The sequence below is a fragment of the Globicephala melas genome, chromosome 2 (genome assembly GCF_963455315.2).
Source record: "Globicephala melas chromosome 2, mGloMel1.2, whole genome shotgun sequence".
Taxonomy (NCBI): domain Eukaryota; kingdom Metazoa; phylum Chordata; class Mammalia; order Artiodactyla; family Delphinidae; genus Globicephala; species Globicephala melas.
In genome coordinates this window covers 176,792,146-176,813,059 of record NC_083315.2, presented here as the reverse complement: position 1 = coordinate 176,813,059, position 20,914 = coordinate 176,792,146, and the positions used below count along the sequence as shown (strand labels likewise).

Below are 20,914 nucleotides of genomic sequence, written 5' to 3'. Positions count from 1 at the left end.
GATTTCAGTAAGTATTTTAGATTTCTTTGTAGTCTCGACCGTGTTTATTTTAAACCATGGTTGGGTAGCTGACTGGGCTTGCTCTGCTCAGGGTAAGAGTGACCCCCTCTTACACCCTGTACATCTGAATCAGGTGACCAGTCAGCACTTAACCGTGTGCCAGCCTGTCTCTCCCAACTCAAGGAGTCCCCTCCTCCAGCAGATGGGCTGGACACGAGGACACAGAATCAGAGGTAGACGTGGTGTTTGATTAGACGGGGAGTGAGGGGGGGGAGCAGTGGTTTCCGGCTTGAGGAGCGGGTGGGTGGCGGAAGAGCAGAGCGGGGTCGGGGGGAAGTTTGGCTTTGGGGCCTGTGGAGTCTGGGACTTGTGTGAGGAGCGGCTGGAGACCCAGCTGGACACGGCCAGCGAGGGGGGGGGAGAGCTCGGCTTGCAGCCAGGGGGCAGGGAGGGCAGCTGTGAGGACAGTGAAATGACAGCATCGGAATTTGAATCTGGGGGGGAAGCACAATGGCGTATTTTGGGTTGTCACGTCTAACTTTAACCAAAGGCTAGGAGATGATGGCACGGCTCAGGCGACCTCTGCTGGAGGGGTCCTGGGAGACCCCGAGTGGATGCTCCCCTTTGGCGGAAGCAGCGTGGCAGAAAGCAGTTTCCAAACTCCCACCTCTTTCCGCTGAGAAGTTAGGCAGGTTTCCCACACATACAGCCCCCAAATCTGTTACCTCTCAACATCAGCCTCAGATCCACAGGTGGTCTGTGGAGTGGCCGAGGGTGCTGGGGTGCGGGTGACAGCCAGCCGCCTCCTTCTCCCATGTGACAGGTGGCATCTGCTGGTCACTGTGACCCCACTTGGCCTCTGTCTGGATCTGACACCTCCATCGATGGAGTTGGCGTCTGAGGCTGCCCCCGGCTGTGGTGTCCCAGACTCGACAGTGGCCTTGGAGGGACAGTGATGCCGGGGTCCTGCCGTGCGTGTGCCGGGCCCCACCAGCCTTCAATCCCCAGGCCTCCCTGAGGGGCTGGAAGGGCCGCCTGCCGGGGTTTCCAGCACCAGGTCCCCACAGAGCCGGTGATTCAGCAAGAACACAGCTTGTCCAGGCTGTTGTTATTTATTTATTTATTTCTGTTTGTTTGTTTCTTTGTTTTGTGGTACGCGGGCCTCTCGCTGTTGTGGCCTCTCCCGTTGCGGAGCACAGACTCCGGACGCGCAGGCTCAGCGGCCATGGCTCACGGGCCCAGCCGCTCCGCGGCATGTGGGATCTTCCCAGACCGCACGAACCCGTGTCCCCTGCATCGGCAGGCGGACTCTCAACCACTGCGCCACCAGGGAAGCCCCAGGCTGTTGTTGTTACTTAATAAAATTTTACGAAAGGCAGTGCCGACTGCTGGGCTCTGCGGTCATAAGAGGTTCCCTCAGCTGATACAGGATGGCTCGCCTGCCCGCAGGCAGACATCACCACTGGATACGCACCCAGGCACCGGGCAGGCGAGCACACTCGCTTTGCGGGAACAGCACCTACCCCTGCGCGTGCCCTGCCACGTGGACACCCAGGCCAGGGGCCAGTGTGGCAGCAACGCACGCAGGGCCTACCGGGTCCCTGAACGGCTGCTCCCAGTGACAGTTCCAGCCACACGTGAAGCCACCCTGGGGTCCCAGGCAGCATGGCTCAGGCAGCCAGGCCTGGGGTCCCTCACAGGTGCCCCCAGCGGCTGGCAACACCTTCCCGGGGGGGGTCCCTGGAGCCAGGCTGGGGTGGGGCTCCTGGGGTCCCGGGTGCCCCCTTCCTGGTGACTGGCTCTGCCGAGGGACACACCCCCCATCAAAGCGTCAGCCCTGATACAGGACACCCCTCCACGAAATAGCTCTGGTTTCCAGTACCAAACCAAACCGGTAAGAAACCGTAAAATCCCTCATCCAGACACAAAGTCCTCGCGCTTTAGCAAACGTCACTGTTAAACAATGCCATTTTTAGGTTACGAGGACTGAAAATCGTCTTTTTCCTTGGAATTGTGGTGTATTGCCCATTTCCGTGTATGGGGGTCTTGAGGAAGAGGCTGTACGTGATCAGGCTGCCCTGTCTGCCGCCTGGCGTCCCTGGGAGCTGGCAAGAAAGGAGGGACAGGTCGGGGAGAGCACGCGCGCCCCCAGAGACGCCCCCGGCCGCCCGCGCCTGCCCGGGGCCCTCGCCCGTCTCTGGCGGCGTCTCCTTACCCTCATCTTGCGCCCCTCCCCACGCGCTGCCACCACAGAGGCGCGCGGGGACAGAAGCCACAGCTTCACCCGGAGCAAACGGGACTGCACCGTGAGGAGGGCACGCTGGGCCCCGGGCCCCTGTCGCTCTCCTCGTCCTCCTCCCACCCGGCCGGTGGCCCCAGGGACAATTCCCAACGAACCGCGCCGCGGCCGCGGTCGCCGCTGGGGCTGACCGGGGTGGGGGTGGGGGGCTTGCTGGGGACGTTTCTGTCTTGATGCTCTAAGACGGTTCCAGCCACGTGCCTCTAGAAGGTTCCGCCTCCTGCCCCGCGGTTTCACAGGGCAGAGGGGTGGCCCCTGTGCCCGTCTCCCGCCAGCCGGGCGGCGCCAACTCACATCGGAGCCGGCTCCCGCCGAGAGCCCCGTCTCCGCGCGCCGCTCCCTCCACGCCCTCCTGCCGCCCCAGCTCCGGATCAGGCCCTTGGCCTCGGCGCCCCCTGCGTGGCACCCCGCACTCCACCCGGTGCCGCCCCGCCTTCTCCCTGGGGGAGGGGGGCGCTCAGAGCCAGCTCCACATCCGGGGCAGCACGGGGTCCTGGGGCGCGGGGGTGGGGACGCGCCTCTCCAGGCTGAGCTCGCGCCCCGCGGGAGCTGGGCTGCTAACCGCGCACCCCGACACGTGGTCCCAGGGTGGGCGGGAGACCCTGTTCCCGGAAGAGGCTTTTCCTCCAGAGGAGCGGCAGGACGGAGGCCGCCTGCCGCCCCTCTGACTCTTACGAGCCCATGAGAGTTAAAGGATAGAAGCGACTGGAACCCGAGACCCAGGCCCCAGGCGTCCCGGGCTCTCACCTTGGTCTGGATCAGGGCTCTGCAGCGGTGCAGGCGGAAGCCGAGCTCTTCAGGCTCGTGGAGGCCAGGGTCTCCCAGAGTGCGTCCCGGGCCCTCCGAAGGGCTCTGAGGAAGTAAACCAGTGTCAGCAGAAGGAAGGCAGATTAAAAGGTCGTTTTCTCTTTTTCACCTGGGCCCTCCGGCACGTCTCCCTGTAAAATGGCAACGTGGCCCCGACTCAGGCTCCGCTGGGGGCTGCCAGCCGCCCACCCCGGCTCACGCGGCCCTCAGGCCAAGGACCGCGGTGCCCTTCTCAACCGAGGTCCTCGCCGCCTCTCCTGCCCCCCTTCCCCCACTGTTTTCCTCCCACAGAGACTCACCAGCCGGGTCACTGTCCAGCCCCGCAGGCCCCCTCCTGGCCAGTGTGGCCACGGCCACCATTCCTGTGCCCCGTGTTCACCGGGGCCTGCCTGCCAGCCCCTTCTGTGTTTTCCACTTTTGAAAATTTCCATAATACTTAAAAAATGGAAAAAGATCTTTGCCAGCTTGATGCCTGAAAGACGACCATCCTTACAATTTGCATTTCTTTGATGACTCATGAGCCCTACGGCGTGTAAGTGGCTGTGAGTTGGCGCTCGGTGAGACACGTGGCCTCTGGCCGGGGCCTTCCTGAGCGCGTCCCCCGCCACCGCTCTGCTCCGGCTTGGCTGGCTCCCACCTCAGGGCCCGCCTGACGGCAGACCCCACACCTCCCCTGCACCCCCCGCCCGCGGCCTTCACAGTGACCCGGCCCCGCCAGAGCCCCGGGCGCCAAGCCCACCGCCTCCAGCAGCACCTGTGGGGTGGCTGCGCCCTGCGGCCCCCGGCAGAGTGCACCACTACATCACCGCGCTGCCAGGGCACCTCCTTCACCAGGCGCCGAGGGCAGGGCTGCGCCTGATGGCCCGTCGAGGAGCTGCCGGAGCCAGAGGAGGGCGCCCTGGCTCACCCTTCCCGCCTTGAGATGGCAGCGTCCCAGCTGCATGTGCGCGCCGCGCGCCCCACCTCCCGCCCCGTCCAGGAGCGGCGCACAGGGTGGCTGGCAGAGATGCTCGCAGTCCTGCCAGCCCCCAGGAGCCCACCTCCACCCAGGTCATTTCACCTTCTGAGCAGCATCTATTCCGAGAACAAGAAGGAAGTTTTCCCGGCAACGGGACTCGCTCCAGAGGCCTCGGGAAGTCGTCACGGTCCTGGAGCTCTGAAGAGCTCTCCAGAGTTTTCTGGGTTCGGAACTGGGAAGGAGCGGCATTAGTTACAAAGTAGCCCGGAGGGCTTCAGACGGGAGGCAGAGAGGGCGCCTGGCCCTTCAGAGCTGACCACAGGAGCCCGGCTTCTCGCCGCTTTGCGCGTTCACGCAAGCGCCTACTGCCCTGCAGGCGCCCAGCACAGCCCTGGCCTGAAAGACCAATTTCACCACCTCGTGTCTCCTCCGAGGGCAGAAGCCCCGCAGTCTTGTTTCCTGATGATCTCAGGTGCCTAGAGCCACGCCAGGTACCACAGAGATGTCCAGAAACCGAGAGGAGCAGATGCCGAGAGGGATGAACACGAGTGTGTGCCGGGGCCCCGCCCTGCTGCTCAGCCTGGCCTCCAGGAGAGAAGGCACGGGCAGGCGCGCAAATGGCTACAGGGGGACAGACTCGCCAAGTGCCGAGTCGCTTCCAGACCACCCCAGAGTCACCCTGACCCTCTGTGTCACCGCAGCGTCCAGCCCAGCCCGGTCCCGACACGCAGGACCACCAGTGCCTGCGGGTGCCCCAGGATCACACGGCCCGCCTTCTGCCCTGGACCACGACCTGGGGAAGCAGCGTGCCCAGAGGGCACACCAGCCACCTGGGCTGTCCTGGCCATCCAGGCTCTGGCTCTGGCCCCCAGGCCTCTGCTGGGGTGGGGGAGAGCGCTCTGGGCAGGCGCTGGCTGGGACCCAGCTCGGACCCCGGCCAGAGCCTAGGAGAGCCCACCTGCAGAGCTGTCTGACAATGTCTCCACCTGCCCGCCTGCCCGGCAGCGCGCAGGGACCAGGGAAGCTAGCTCCCACACACCTCCACCTCCTCCCTCTGGGGCCTGGGTCCAGCAGGTCCCAGGCTGCTCAGCCTATATTTTATCCACTCGAGCTAAACTGGTTTTTTGCTCAGTGCTCAGTGAAAGAGAGTCTAAGAAAATGGCCGTCCACAACAAGTGCCTCTGTGATCTCCCTTAGGGACCTTTACTGGGAGTGTCAGCCTTGCTGGCAGCCCCAGGAGCACCGGTGGGCTGACCCTGCGGTGGGCCTAGAATGTCTCCAGGGCACTGGGGTGTCTCCAGGGCACTAAGGGTCACTCGGTCCAGTCCCCCAGGAGCCCCTGTGCCCACAACCCAAGCCCACGGGCCCCTCCCTCACCCCCAGCACTCTCACCAAGACCCGAGGAGCTGGCACTCCCTGGCCCACTTTGCTCCGGGTGAGCTGGTGGGGGGTGGGGGAAGGGCTGGACATGGCTCCAAAAGGAGGAGCTGCTGCACCTGTGCCACCCGGTCCTTCGACCCTTGGACCACAGGTGGTGGAACCTCGGGAGGGACGAAGCCCTCTATAGAGGTAAAAACAGAAGACCCCATGCGTCCACCATATCAACCAAAGGCATAAATGCAGAGCTGCCAGAAGACATGTGAGCGCCAATCCAAGTTCATTACCACAGTTTATGCACAGATTCAAGGCCAAGTTTTTCTTCATTGCCTGTTTCTAAGAAATGGTCTAAGGTGGAAACATCTTCAGTTGCCTGTGGGACTGGTACTTCTTGAAAAGCGAACCTAAAAATCTTCTCATAGCTGACAATAGGCTGAAAAACATACCAAAATTAGGAGAAATACACACATCATGTCACCTTATTCCAAATATATAATTTCGGTACAAATGAAATTTGTAAATGATTATATACCGTTGCTGCTACTGAAACATGACATGTTCGTTCTTGCAAATCACTGCACTGTGCATCGTGCAATGGAAACCAGTGTGTGTGGAAAAGTGTGATTAGGGCACAATAGTCATAAACTTCATCAGTGACACATGGAAAAAAGATATGCACACAATGAAAATGTGAGCACTGTTTCCCACATGTTAATTGGTTGAGAAATCCATTCCTATTACAATAAACATGGCCCTTCCCGGAAAAGAGGTTTGCAGGTTGTGAATTAGTGTGAAGTGCTGGAAGGCGGGTTGTCTGATGTCTGGGTGGGTGTTGGTAGACCGAGGTGGCTGGGAGAGGTGGGCGTGTGCATGGTGCATATTCACATGGGCCTCAGTTCAGCAGGTGTGGTTTTCTGCATTCACCTGGGGTTTCCTGCAAAGTTCACATTATGCTTCAATTGTTCCCCGATACAGTAATCGCATTGGAAGACAGTCCTGTCTTCAAAACAAGCATTAAAGCAGAGCTAACTGTATGTACGAAGAGTGGATCTTGTCAGAGGTCCTGGTTTAGAAAACAAACGGACCATCCTTAGAACCAGCAAATCCTTTCCTCCCTTCTCTGTTTCACTTTTGGTGTTTGGGGTAAACCATTTGGGAAGAGAAGGCAGAGAAAGAGGAAGATGAGAGGCAGTCACACTGAAGGGAAACCCTGGAGGTCAGGGCAGGAAGGTGCACGGAGTAAGGGGGCGAGTCCTGGGCTCTCCAGGCCACCCCCAGTGCCCGGTCAGTGCATGCACACTGAAATGTGACTCTTGGTGAGGTTTTCTAAATAAGTAGATTGACAACTCAGATGAAAGAAATGCTCTTTCACCACGTGCCCTAAACGGGCCAGGAAAACACAGCCTGGTTGATGGAGAGTGGGCAGACGCTCCCCTTAGGAAGGTGGCGGGAAAGGAAAGTGGGGGTGGGATGAAGCCCGGAGAGAAGCAGACCCCCTCCCTGGCCAGCCCACCAAAGCACAGGAAACACTTCCCGTGCAACATGGCAAAGACGAATACTTTAGAAATACCTCAGAAGGTGTGATGGCGCTGGTTCCTGTCACCCCAGGTCCACCCTGGTGAGACTGGTGAGAACCAGGCTCCTTTTGGGCAGAAATGGTTCTCGTCGGCTGAGGTTCTGTGGGCCTCTCCGGGAGCTCAAAGGACTGAGAGAATTGTTCAGACCTGGCTGAGGATTCCCGAAAGCCTTCAAACTCTCCCCAGGCACCGCTGTGTTCCCCTAGGTCTGGACCCCTGGCGGAGGCAGACAAGCCCTCTCCGCTGCGCCCAGAGATCCTGGCTTCCCCATCCCCATCGGGCGGGGGAAGAAGGGAGCGGGGACTCGCCCACCCCACAGCGTCACCGCCCTGTGTCCCAGGTGCCGAGCCTGCACCGCTGTATTCAGAAACCCGGCAGAAGGAAACCCCGCCTGCTTGCTCTGCGAGGTCACTCAGAAACGCGCAGAGAGGGGGCACGTGGCCAGGTGCTCCCCCCAGCTCCCGCTGGCCTTGCATGTTGGTGCCGCCAAGCCCGCATAGACGCGATGGGAAGATGCTCAGGAGACATCCACACCGCTGTGCGGGAGCTGCCCGGGGCTGGACAGGGCCCGACGGGGTTGCCTGCTCGCCCGCCGCCCAGCAGCTGCCGGCGGCTCCCTCGGGAGTACGGATGGGCTGGTGTGGGTCCACTGTCGCTGCGGAACGGACACAGACCGCATACACAGCCTGGTCACCCAGGCAAAAGTGACCGGAGCCGCTGCCCGGCTTCTTCCTCCACGCGTCTGGGCGAACGGTCCAGCACAGGGGCGTGTCCTAGAGACCAACCAGGTGCTGGGGGTCAGCACTGCCTGGGAGGGTGGACGAACTGCGGGGTCCTGTCTCGGCCGCCGTGGGCAGGGGTCTGCGAGGCCCAGTCTGGCAGAGCCGGGGAGAGTCCGGGCGCCCGAGGGAGGGCGGCGCCCGGGGGTCCCCGAGAGTTGGGTTGGGGGCTCGGGTAGTCCCCTCGCGGGGCGGGCGGGGGTCCGAGGTGGCCGCTGAGGACCACGATCGGGCCTGGCCTACGGCTCCCGAGGGGCGGACTTGGAGCGCGCTGGGGCCCCGGCGTCCGGCTCGGGCCCGCACCCACCTCGGCCAAGTCTCCGCCTCCGCCCGCGGGCGCAGCAGGCTGCGGGGGGTCTCCTCGGCCTCCGCTGGACAGTTGCCCGGCAACGACGCGCGACTGTCCAGCTTCCGTCGTCTGCAGCCCTGGCGTCAGTGCGCCGGCGCCGCGCGGGGCGTGGCAGCGCCAGGCCCCGCCCCCGCGCCGGCGAAGTTCTGTGAGCGTAGGGAGCGGACTATCCGGTTGTGCCCGGCCTGGGCGGGACCCGTCACCCCCGCGCCTTTCAGCCGCCGCGCGAAAAGGCTCTGGTTAATTAGACGACTCCTCGTGCTGCCACCCAACGTGGAGCGGGCGCCCTACACGCCCCGCGGCCGGGAGTGAGCAGGCGCGTGCTGCCGCCAACGTCCATCCCCCCAGCCCCGGCGGCCAGCTGCAGCCCTCCGACCCGGGCCGCCCTGGATGCCCTCTCGTGCCCCTGCCCCGCCTCAGTGGGGATGTGTGTAGCTGTGCCATCTGTCTTGTCAAACCCTGAATCCCCAGAAGCTAGTACTTCCAAGCGTGGGCCTCCTGGCGGGCAGGAGCGGGGGCGCGACCCCCTCCCTCTCGGGTCCCATGTAGAGCCCTGATTCTCGGCCTGGTCACCAGCCAGCCCCAAGGCAAGGCAGGGCCAGTCTGGGCCGTGGACCACCAGCCCCTCCTGCTGCCACATGCCCCAGGGCAAGGGCCGCTCGTGGGCTAGCCCTGCCCTCCTGCTAGCTCCTTTCCCAGGCACTCCTGGCCTTTCCCCATCTGCCTAGATCAGCCCTCCGCAGATGCGGCCATCAGGCCCCCGGCTGAAGCCCTGAACCACACGCGGTCCCCCAGTCTGCCTTCGTGCTCAGAGTTCTCCACCCTGGGACCTCCTGGGGGCCTCCCTGGGCCCTGTCCGGTTTGCATGAATCACCTGCTCTCTCAATGGTCCTGCGCAGCTAAGCTACCGAAAATTTCCATTTTAAAAATTACCAGATGAGATCGTTCTCTGAACCCCGGACCTTAGCCATCTGCCCCATCCCCTGCTTCCCGAGGGGCACAACGGCCAGCAATGCAGTGTTGGAGCAATGCAGTCAGACTGCCCAGTGCTGGGCAGTCACTGGGGTGACCCTGCAGGAAGGTGACCAGACACCGGCTCTCTCCTGCCTCGACGTCACCCAGGGAGATCGGTCCTGTGCTGTCCACCCACTGCTCGGACCCCCTCATTCACTGTCCTTGCCATCCTTACAGTCCAGGGGCTGGAGAGGGGTAGGAGGGCTGTTGTCTTCATGTCCCGGTGAGGAAACTGACGGCCAGGCACGAAGGCCTGAGTAAGAAGTGTTGCTGGGGCTGGAGCCTGCTCTCCAGACCCTCAGCAGCTCCCCATGCGCTGTCTGGACCTCGGTGACGAGTGAGGATGGCACTGTGACCCTCAGGGGACAGAATGAGGTGACCCGACAAGACACTGGCCTGCGGGTGGGTTGTTCTGCATTATGTGGTGTGGTAGGTGAATAAAGCCTCCTGCAGGAGCCCCTGCTGATCCCCAGAACCTGTAGGGACTCTACAGACATGATCAAGTTACGCCTCTCACGATGGGAAGAGGGTCCCGGGTTACGCCATTGAGTTCGATGTCATCACAAGGGTCCTTACAAGAGGGAGGCGGGAGGGTCAGAGTCTGAGAGAGAAGACGGCGGGACGGAAGCAGAGGTCAGAGTGATGCAGGGCCACCAACCAAGGAGCGCAGGTGGCCTCGGAAGCTGAAGAAGGCCAGGGCACGACCTGTCCTGAAACAGATCCCCAGGAGGAATGCAGCCTTGCGACACCGGAACTGTAAGGGAATAAATGAGAGTTGGTTTAAGCCACTGCCTGTGTGTGTGTGTGTGTGTGTGTGTGTGAGTGTGGTTACACCTGGCTGACCCCTGGCTACGCCTCTAAGGAGGTGCTGCGTTGGGGGAACCAAGACTCAGAGGAGGCAGCAGAGGTGACCCCGACATTGGGTGCCGTGCCCTGGATGCAGGAGTGGGTGGGGGAAGCCCAAGGAGCTGACAGGTGGCCCCTGGCTCCTCAGGCTGGCGTCTGGGGGCTCTGGGCATGACGTGGGGCAGAAGCCAAGGGCCAGGCCTCCAGGTGGCTGGGCAGGGCAGGCAGCTGTTGAAGTTTGAAAGGCTTCACGTGCTGGGGGACACTGGCCAGAGGGGGCAGGTCCCTATTAAAGTGGGGGTGCAGGGGACACAAGCCACGACTCCCGAGGTGCTGTGCGGGCTGGGCACAGTGTGGTGAAGAGAGAGCCCATGTGGCCCTCCCAGGCTGCTCGTCTGTCAACACCTCGGTCCAGCCCTGCGTCCCAGCCCTGCTGAACGGTGGTGTGGGCAGCTTCTCCTCTGCCATTGCCCCACCAAGCCTCCCCTGACACAGCCTCAGGAAGAAGGGGCCAGCTGCCACTCCGCCTGGAGCCCCACGGTATCCTAGCAAATCTGCACATCACCTGATGAGCCATGGGGAGGGCCACTCACTCCAGGGAGCACCTAGCTGGTCCGCTCCTCAGCCCTGAGTCCTTAGAGTGAGTCAAGGAGGACGCCGGTCCCCAGGCCTGGAGTGGGCACTCAGCTTGGGGGAGAGTGAGGCAGTTAGCGGCCGGGGGCAGCAGACCTGGAGCCCTTCCCCCGCCTCTGTGCAGAGGACTGGGTGGGAGGGCAGATGGCAGTGGAGGGCGACCCAGGCACCCCCACCAGCCTGTGTGCCCCTCCAGCTGGGCTGGGCTGGGGCAGGGGCAGTGGCAGAGCTATTTTTGCTCATGCTGCCGCGGCTGCCGCAAGGAGGCATCAATCATTGATGCTCTGGGCATCCCTGCCTGCCCGGAGCGGCACGGAGGGCAGCCAGCCAGGTGGGTGGGGCAGGCCTGGGGCTCTGCTGAGGAGGGGGGGCCTAAGGAGCTACGCCAGCCAGCAGCCCTGGCCCCTCGCCCTGTCCCCAGCAGTGCACTGCATTGCCAGCCACAGCACCTGGGTACCCAGTCTGAGACCCGCGACCAGCGGGCCCGGGCCAGGGCTGGGGTGTGGCACCAGCCTCCCGGCACGGTGCTCCTAGGGAGGGGGCTGAGCAAGTGCGGGCCAGCAGGAGAGAGCGCGGGCCGCTCAGAGCCCCCACAGGCCGCCCCCCCAGGGGTGCCCCTCAGAAATGGTGCGGGGCCTCGTGTGTGCCAAGGGTGGCTGTGAGTCAGCCCGCGTCTCCATGCTTCTTGAGGGGCAGCTATTGCTGAGCCATGCCCAGCTGCTGTGGCCTCCGCCAGCGGGGCATCTGTCCCCAGAGGGGGACCTCAGGACGGGCTGGAGTGGAGCGTGATGGCAGGAGCTCCTGGCCGCGCAGGGCTCTGCGGCAGGCGCCCGGCCAGGCTTCAGCTGGGCGGTAGGGAGGGCAGGGGTCAGGCACAGATGGGCCGCGCAGGTCCTACCCGGGCAGCCTTCTCCCCATCAGGCGCTGTGACCCTGGGGCCAGGCCGGGGTTGCAAGGCCCCCACGGGTGGGAGGAGGGACTGGTAGGAGGAGGCAGGGCCAGGCCTGGCTGGCCTGGGGGCTGACTCCTGGGCAGTCTCCCTCTACACAGCTGCAGTCCGCCATCTGTGGGGTACACTGCCTGAGGGACCACACCCTTCCAGAGATGAAATGGGCCTACAGGGCCCCCGCTGGTACATAGGGGTGTGCACAGCGGGTGAGGCCAGCCCTCTGTCTCAGGGGACACAAGAGAGGGGAAGGGGCAACCCCTTGGCCGGGGCGGGGGTGTCCCTGCCTACCCTCATCCTGGATCTGGGGCCCTGAGCTAGTGCTGAGTCAACTCCCTGGCTGCAGAGTGAACTCGGCCCCAGCAGGAAAATGTCAGCCCACCCAGCCCTCACCAAGCCCAAAGGCAGAAGTGGCCCCAGGGAGGGTCCCTGCCTCAGCCTCCTCCAGGCCCCGGCTGGCCTGGATTCCCAGGGAGCACCCAATTGCCCAGGGACTGTCCCCAGAGGGGCCAGCGGTGCCCACCTCCACTCTCCCTCAGTGGCCTCTGTTTAGGTGGGGCAGCCCCCTGGCCTCCCCTCCGCCTCCCCACAGAGCTGACAGGAGCCACCGCAGCCCTGTGTGCACCATGCTGGAAAATCAGGATATATGCCACACAGGGTGAGGCCGCTTCAGCTGAACGGGGCCCGGGAGCCACACGACTTATCCAAGTTCACATGCCTAATTGGGCAGGGGCCCAGAGAGCTTGTGCTGACTGCACAGACTGCCCCTTGTTCCCAGGCCCACAAGGCCAGAGTCACACACACACAGGACAGGCAGGCTGAGACTCCCGACAGGCCCGAGCAGATGCCAGACACACCCAGGGACACATACAGCTCTCTCCCTGTGCCCACAAGTAACTGATTCCCATCCGGACCGAGTAGGGCAGGGTCTCGGGCCCCAGGGCAATGCTGCCTGGCCTGAGAGAAGACACCAGGGCAGGAGGGGTGAGACCCAAGCCCCGATGTCCCCACCTAAAGGACAGGGCTGTGCCCCGTCATGCCATGGGCTCGAGAGACGGGAGGCCGCCAGGGCCTCTTCCCGGCAGTGATGTGTGTGTCTGTCTGACCGTTTGCTGGAAGGCCGTCTGGCTGCAGCCCAGCTAGCGGGAACTGCCAGGCATGACTCGTCCCGCTGGGCAGGCTCACCTGGGCCCTGCCAGCTGTGCGATCCCTGAGTGAGCCCAGGAATAAGTAGTGTGCTCTGTGTGTGCACCTGTGTGTGTCTGCGTCCTGTCGAGCACATCCCGGCATGTGGGCCTGAGTGGGTGCACGTGTATGAGTGTGTTCCCAAGCACTTGTGTGTGTGTGCGCGCGCGTGCATGTGTGTGCCTGTCTCTGAGTGCATGGGGACATATCCAAGTAGACCTGTATCTGTGTATTGGTGTCAGTGTGTGACATCTCATCTACAAGCGTTTGTGTGTCTGTGTCATGTGTGTGTCTACGTGTGTTTCTGTGTCTGTGTCAAGTCTGTGTGTCTGTGTGGTCCTCCTGTTTCAGCCTGGCCCCTTTCTGCCCCAGGAAAAGTTGACTGTGTGTGTTTCATCTGTCCCAGCACTACCGGCACCGTTTCAGGGCAGCCCCCAGGAATGTGCTGGCCCCGGCGCTTCACCCCCACCCCAGCAGGACCCGCACTCCCCAAGGGGCCCTTCCTCAGGTCTACGCCAGGCTGGGCCTCAGGTAACCCCCTACTTCCTCGGAAACAGAGCTCTCCCAGGCATCCCCACTCCCTGCCCACACCCCCAGACGTGCCCTGTTGCACACGTCTGCACGACACCCAAGCTGGAGCCCAGGGTGGCCCCTAAACCTCCCCAGTGGTCTTCCAAGTCCCCTCTGCCAGCTTCCGGAACATCCAGGACCCTTCTCCCTCATCACAACCCTGCCCCGGTCCAGCCCCCACCCTCTTGCGGGGCTCCTGACCTCCAGCACTGTGCCCCTAGGGACATCCCCCAGCCACCTGGTAGTCAGCCCTGCTGCCCCCTGCCCCCAACCCCCCTGAGCCTAACTTTCCGCGGTGTGAACCAGCTTCGGCTCTCTTACTCCGTCTGTCCTCTGCACACACACTACTGCGTTGCTTCGGTCCAGAACTCTGTTCCCTACTCCTGAAGTCCGAGCTTAGACTGTCTGCCCGGAGCCTTCCAGGACCCTTCCCTACCCACCCCCACCGTGGCACCATGCTACCCCGCTGCGCACACCTCCAGACCAGGAGCCCCCAGGGCCGGGCTAGTGGAGTCAGATCACATGCCGTGGCCTCCCTGGGCTCCGCTGCCCCTACGCCCTCGCCCAGGGTGCCCTGCTCCCCAGCTTGTGACTGAAATGTCTTGTCTCCGGACTGGAAGGCAAGACTGCGGCGCGCAGGTCAAGTCCGGGAGTCTTGGCGCGGCGTCCGGGGACCGCCCCCGGGCCCCCCACCCCCGACCCCCCCGGGCAGGCGTCCAAAGTCAACACTCAGGACTCTGTTGGGGCGCGGGGCGGGGCCAATCTAGTGGAGGGGCGGGCCTGCCGCGGAGCCTGTGCCGGTGATCGGACTGGAGGTGGGACGTTGGCGGGGTCCGGACTGAGAGGCTGGGCCTTAGTGGGCGGGGCCTGGGTCAAGCCGGTTCCCGGAGGGACAGGGGCGTGGCGTGGCCACTAGGGGGCGTGGCCTGGCGGGCAGCAGCCAATGGGCTGAATGAGGCCGGCGGCTCCGCCCGCGCTCGCTCCGCAGTGGCTGGGCTCGGGCTGGGCTGGCCCGGGCGGGGTCCTGGCGGCGGCGGGGTTGGGGGCGCCGGCTCTGCCCGCAGTCCGCGGCCTGCAGCCAGCGGCATCGCAGGGCAGCGGAGGCAGAGCGCTGCGCTCGCCCGCACCCTGGCCGCCCGCGCGGCGGAGCCGGGATCTGCGACTGGACGCGACGGGCCGCCGCCGGCCAGCACCGCCCGGCCGCCAAGATGTGCGACTGCTTCCACATGATGCTGCCCACCTGGTCCGAAGCCCCCGGCAGCGGTGCGCCTCCTCCCCGCCTGCAGCCCGCTCCCCTCGGGGCGGGTGGGCTCCGCGCGGGGCGCGCGCCGGGCGGGTCCTGGGGCGCGCGTTGCGGGTGGGCTGCGGCGCCGGCCAGGGTGGGGGAGCCTCCGGGACCGGCCCGCGGTCTCGAGCGCGTTTCTGCGCCTCGGGGGCTGCTCGGGTCTGTGCCTCCCTCCTCCTGCGTCTCATCTCTTACCTGTCCCTGTCCCTTGGCCTCCCACCCCTCTCCATCCCTGCCGCTCACTTTGTTTCTCTGGGTCGCTGACGCGCCTCTACCACCCTGTCACTCCTCGCCTCTCTCTCTGTAACTCACTGTCTGTCTCTCCCTCTCTGTCAACTGTACCCCTGCTGTAGCCCTCTGGGACGTGTGCTGTCCCTAGAGGCAGCCGCCTGGGGCGGGCCGCACGTGTAAGTGGGGCATGACTGCCGTGGGTCAGCAGGCGGTGGGAACCTGCCGCCAGGACTGCCCTCTGATCTGCTTTTGGGGAGAGCAGTCTGGCTGGACCAGGAGTTGGGGTTGTTGGCTTTGGTCCAGGACTGCTAGGCTGGGCTGGGCTGGCTCCAGCGTGTGGCTGCTGTGTGCTGGCTCACTGGCTAGGTGGTGGCTGAGGTCTGGGGCTTGGTGAGGGGCCTGAGTGGGGTCAGAGCTCAGGCCACAGGGTCCCCCAGTTCTGAGCAAGGGTAGGTGGGGGTTGCCCATGGGGCAGGACCCCTCCCTCTGCACCTCTGGCCGCAGAATGAGAACCAGGTGCTCTGTCTGTCATCTGTCTGTCCCTGCACTGGGCCTGGTTCCAGGGTCTGGGTGTCTCAGCATCGTGGAGGGCAGGGTGGGGTGGGGCAGGGACAGTCTTTCCAGCCCAGGGTCAGTAATGCCGCAGCCTGGCCACACCCAGGACACCTGGCCAGCTGCCAGCAAGGGGGGCTGGGGCCACACTGCATTAGCACAGGTGGAACCCCACTCCCTGGGGAAAGCGGAGATCGATGACGATGGCACTGCTGATGCAGAGGGGGTGGGGCTCCCCTTCAGCTGCAGCAGGAGCCCCCATGGTCCCTCCTGTTGCCCATTAATCTGGTTAGCACTGAAGCCCAGCTGACCTCCTGTTTCGGCCTCCCTTGCCCAGGTGGGAACCCAAGGCACCCCGATTCTCCCTGGACAGCCAACGGGAGAATGATGGGTCCCTAGCCCCCTCCTCCTGACTGTGGCGGGCCTGGCCCACATCCCTGGGAATCTGCCGCGTCACAGGGAGAGGAGCGGGGCCCAGAGGACTTGGGGCCGTTGCTCTGCCTCGCATCCCACAATGGCCTTCTCCTCACTTACTGGCCGCCTGGAGACTCCCAAGCTGCAGGGTCTCGGGCCATCTTATCCACCCTCCTGCCTTGCAGAGGCCTGTGCTGGGAGCACCTCCCCAGCTGAGGCCCTCATTCTTACTCTGACATGTGGTTCTCTGGCCTCTGGGGCAGTTCCTCCTTGTGGCCAGCCTGCAAAACCATCCCCTCTTAGGGAACAAGGTCAGTGGCTTTCATGGGCGTTGGCAGGAGACCTGGCCCTGGGGGGTTGTGTCCAGCATGCAGATTCCCAGCCTTCCCCATCCTTCTGAGGGGGCCAGGGAACATGCATTCCTAATACAGAGCCATGGGGATTCAGTCCAGGCATTTTCCAGCTGCAGTTCCCTCCTAGCAGGCCAGAGATGGGCAGGCCCTCCCCGTCCCTCCCCGCCCCTCGTGTTTCTGCCCAGCCCACACCTGCCCTCCTGGACCAGTCCCTCCAGGTCCTCTGAAGACCCCTCCCACATCCTGTCGGTGCCCCAGACAGGGGCCCGGGGGAGGGAGCCATGTCTGGTCCAGCCTGCATTCGGAGGCTGCCCCCTGGTGGCTGTGCTGGGAACACACCAGCACAGGACCCGCCTACCTCCCTGTGCCTGGCCAGTCTGAGTAGCACCCGCGCACCCCCACCCCACTACTGCCTTCCCAGGCGACCTCCACCTGGAATGGGCCCCCCTTTCCTATCCCAGGGGCAGCTGGTTCCTTCCCGAGGCAGAGCTGGGTCTTAGGCAGCTAGACTACTGATAGGGAGCCCCCAACTCCCAGGCTGGGCCTCTGCGCTGCACCTTCAATCCCCTGGCTTGGCCTGAGGCCCCTCCCACACCCACCCTGAGAAGCCCCCACAGGGGTCAGAGAGCCCCAGGAGCAGATGACACCATGAGGCGTGTCTGGGTGGTCTCTCCCTGGCAGGGGGCCACGGCAACACCGGGGCCTCTCCCGAAAGCAGTGCAATGTCGGGCATGCCCTGCGGCGGCCTCGCCCTTCTGAACAGGGCCGGTGGCCTCCGCACAGGCCTGGACTCCGGGCTGCGGCTGGATCTCGAATCTATGAACAGGAGCGACCATGGCTGCTCACGGCCCAGGCGGGGCAGAGAGGTAGAGCCGTGTAGCCAGGGAGGCCAAGGGGTGGCTCCAGTGAGCAGTCCAAACTGGTGGCTTTGCCTGGGTTGTCCACACTGGCAGAGGGCTGTGTCCCCATTTTGCAGACGGGGACACTGAGTTTCAGAGCAGTGAGGCAGAGCCCCGAACCAAAGTGGAGCCTCTCTGGCCTCCACAGGGGTCAGAGCAGCCATGCCACACGCTCTGATGCTGCCCTGCCCCACCAGGCAGGGGGCCCACAAGGCCGGGCACAGAGAAGAGGCCTCAGAGGCCATCCTGGGCAGGAGTACCGACCCTCCTGACACTTTAATGAGGACGATTCTGAAAGCCACCGCTGGTGATAGCATACAGGTTCCTGACAGCACCCCCACTTCTTCTCTTTGTGGAGAAACACTCTGGATAGCCTAGATCCAGCCTCAGGAAGCAGGGTGGGGCCCAGGAGTGGATAGGAGGGTCCAGTGCCCCAAACCACCTGCCTCCCACTGTGCGCCCACTCCACCTGGGGCTCATCATGGCCTTGCCCTTGTGAAGGCCATGGCCTTCTCTCCCTCTGGCCAGTCTTCCATCCTGGGCCCAGCCAGGAGCTGCCTCTTCCAGGAAGCCCCCTGGATTGCTCTCCTTCAGACTCCAACCCTCTCTCTATCTTCTCTTGTGACTGCCTTTGCTGAAAGGCTGTGTTTCAGGTTCAGACTGGGGCTGCTTTGCCTGGGGGTGGGGAAGTGGAGGTCCCAGCGAGGAGAACCCCAGGGAGGTGGGGTGGGGCATGGGCCATCTGGGGGCCCCCGCCACCCATTTCAGGGGTGAAAAGCCCAGATTTCCCCAGCTTGGCCCTCTGCCTGGACAGGGGCAGGAGGAGGCAGACCCTACGCCTAGGGCTAATGCGAAGCGGGGTTCCTGTCCACCCACCCGTCCATCTGTGCATCCCAGGGGCCCTGGGCCTTAGATGTTCACACATTGGGGAGCAGGGATTCACCAGTGTTCATTCATCAAAGGTGAGACAGGTGGGGCTTCTGCCGTCAGTGCCACCTCGGTGCACAGGGAAGTCAGGGAGGGCTTCCAGGAGGAAGGGCTGCCTGATGCGGCATCGTGTGCAAGAGGCCTGGAGAGAATGTTGACTGGGGAGCAGCACGTAGCTTAACAGGGTGGGTCTGGGGATGGGGGTGGGGTTAAGGGTGGAGAGGTGTAGGGACCGTGCTGTTAGGCGGGAGGGCTATGTTCCAAGGGCACCGGGGCGCCTCAGAGGGTTTCAGGGCAGGTCCCAGGGGAAGGGATAAGGCCCAGCAGGGCGGAGGAGGGGCATCGAGGAGCTGAGGCTGAGGGTGGGGAGGGTGGACGGGGAGCCTCAGCTGCACACACGCGAGAGCTGGCCACGCTCCCCTGAGCCCCTCCCCATTCTAAGGGCAGCTGCCCCTCCTGGCCGGGTCCGGGCACACCGGGCGCCTTCAGGGGCACCTGCAGGCCCTGCCTGCCCGCCTGGCCTCTTCCTCAGGTTTCCCTTTTTCTTTTCTTTGGAGGCACAGGCGGCTGGGCGCTAAAGGTCCACCTCGCTGGGATAAATATTTAATAGTCAGAAGCACTTTCTAAAATGGAAAGATGGAGCTGGGCCCAGGAGGCCTGAGGGGCCCGGGCAGGGTGGGAGGTGGCGTCCCCCCGTGCCCACTGCTCACCTGGTTCCTGCCCTGCGGGGAGCCGGAGGACCCAGTGTGTGTACCCGAGGGTGAGGGGCGGCGTTGGGCCCCTCCCCAGAGAGCTTGGTCGTAGAGACTCGCCGGCGCGTCGCGCCCAGGGCTGCTGCTGGAGCGGTAGGCGGAGCTGTGGCTCCCAGCCGCCAGCAGAGGCGGGCTTTCCACCTTCTTAGCTGGTTGAACTGCCAGGAGTCCCGGGAAGGTCCAAGATGGGCTCCTGCCCGGACACAGCACCGGATGTGGGTGTCCATTGCCGAGAGGATGGCCGGGGCTCAGAAAGGAGCGGGCCAGGAAACCCGGGGCCAAATCCTTATTTGGGTCTCCCTGTCACAACAGTGCGGTGACAGGCTCGCTCAGCCCCGTTGTCCACTGGAGGGTCCACCCAGGTGCCGGTGTCTGCGTGGGCTGGAGGCCCCGGAGGTGAGGCCCCGCTGGGCCAGGTCAAGGCTACTTTGTTTGGGGCTCAAGCCTCCGGCTGGCTGCCCACTCCAGGGTGGGGGTCAGACCGTGGGCTGCCCATACTGGGCTCTGGGGGCCCCGCCCCTCCTACTCCTCCCCCGACCCTGGCTGGTGCCCTTGTTTCCCAAGAGCTGCCAGTGCTGCCAGACCCTTCCAGGCGGGAAGAGGGTGGCCTCCCACCTGGCACCTGAATGCAGGACCCCTCCAGGCGGCTCCTCCCGCACCCCCGCCCCGGCAGGCCTTGCTCCTGGGTGGCAGCACCTGCGGGCTCCTCCGTGACACATGCCCTGAGAATGCCACGCTTGCCCCGACCTCCTCGCCGGCGGATTCACCATCAGCCGCCCCTGGCCCCGCCCCGCCCTTTCCCACAGTGACTCCAAGGGCCTGGAGTCCTGGCGGCTCTGAGCTGCGGCTGCCGGTGCAGCGGGGGTCGGCGGACACGTGCTGGGCAGCCCGCATCCAGGTCAGGAGGTGTGGCAGCGCAGCAGCTGCCCCGGCCAGCGTCCCTTCAGCTGGCCCAGCACCTGCCTGGAGCCAGGGGCCCGGCAGGTGGGGTCCCCGGGAGCCAAGGTGGGTGGACAGGGCCTCCTCACCCAGAGCCCTTATCCGCTGGGGAGCCAGGTACACCCTGCGGGACTGACACCAGCCCAGGGGCGGGGTGAGGAGTGGCCCCCTGACTCTCGCCGCTACCGGGTCACAGTGGTCCTGACCCAGAGCCCCGTGCCAGCAGCTGACCCCTTCCCTTCCCAGCCACTTCCCATCGCCCTGGAGCTGCCCCCGCACAGCACGGCAAGGGCTGCTGGCGCTGGCCTCCTGAGGGAGCGAGTCCAGGGTCTGAGCCGGGCGGGTGGATGCTGGAGTCTGGAGAGGGCTTGTGGGGGGCGGGGTCAGAGCATAGGGTGTCAGGGTTGAGGCCTCCTCCAGCCAGTGGGTGGGGGTGCCTGGCCGCAGGAGACGGAGCCCGGCCGAGGCTGTCACAATGGTCCAGGGCCCGGCGGGTGGCCGCAGGGGAGGTGGCAGAGGGCTCAGGAGGATGGCGGACGGCTTCACTGTGATGGAGCGCCCAGGCTCAGAGGGGACGAGGCGGGGCGGGGTGACCCTGCTCCGTGCCAGCGTCTACCCCCGCCTCCCAGGTGAGTCAGCAGGCCCGGCCCGGGGCGGGGGCGGGGCGGGGCGTTTGGGGGTGTCGGTAACAGTCTGGTGGGGTGTCAAGCAGTAAACAAAGAATTCCCAGGTGAGAACTGTGTGGGCCGGTGGGGTAGGTGAGGTCACTGGCCAGCAGGCCTGGCCGGTTTCCTGTCTCAGTGTGACTAGAGTCTTTTATGACCGTTAGGTTTTCACAGGGGACAGGCCGGGGGGGGCCCTGGGTGCTTTTCCTCCTTCAGGCCTCTCACCCAGTGTTCCCAGCAGTGCCGGGAACTGGCCTCGAGCTGGTGGAGCCCTCTGCCTACCCGGGAGCCCTCCGAGCGGCCGGGGGCCTTCCCCTGCTGTCACCCCACCTCAGGTCGCTCCGGGCTTCCCCTGTCCTGGTGGGGGCCCGGCCTCCCTGCAGCTGCTTTCGGTGCCTGTTGCCCTCAGCAAGGAGCCCTCAGCTCTGCGGCCACCGTTGCAGGCCTGGTGTGTCTGGTGGGGGTGTAGGTGCAGGTTCGGGCTGACCCATTGCCACCCTTGGACCCCAGCCTGGGCCCCTCAGCTGTGCCGGCCTGCTCCGACCTGCCTGTGGGAT

The 20,914-nt window shown here is 64.4% G+C and overlaps 1 protein-coding gene across 1 annotated transcript; it reads right to left on the bottom strand.

Moving 5' to 3' along the window:
- Positions 1–1,077: 1,077 nt before the first annotated feature.
- CLBA1 (clathrin binding box of aftiphilin containing 1) lies at positions 1,078–9,126 on the bottom strand. Its single transcript, XM_070045046.1, has 7 exons — positions 9,080–9,126; positions 8,105–8,357; positions 7,012–7,791; positions 5,729–5,874; positions 4,167–4,296; positions 2,216–3,151; positions 1,078–2,105 (listed from the first exon to the last, which is right to left on the bottom strand). The coding sequence occupies exons 1-7, from the start codon at positions 9,124–9,126 to the stop codon at positions 1,941–1,943; spliced, it is 2,457 nt and encodes an 818-aa protein (XP_069901147.1). The 3' UTR covers positions 1,078–1,940.
- Between the last annotated feature and the right edge of the window lie 11,788 nt (positions 9,127–20,914).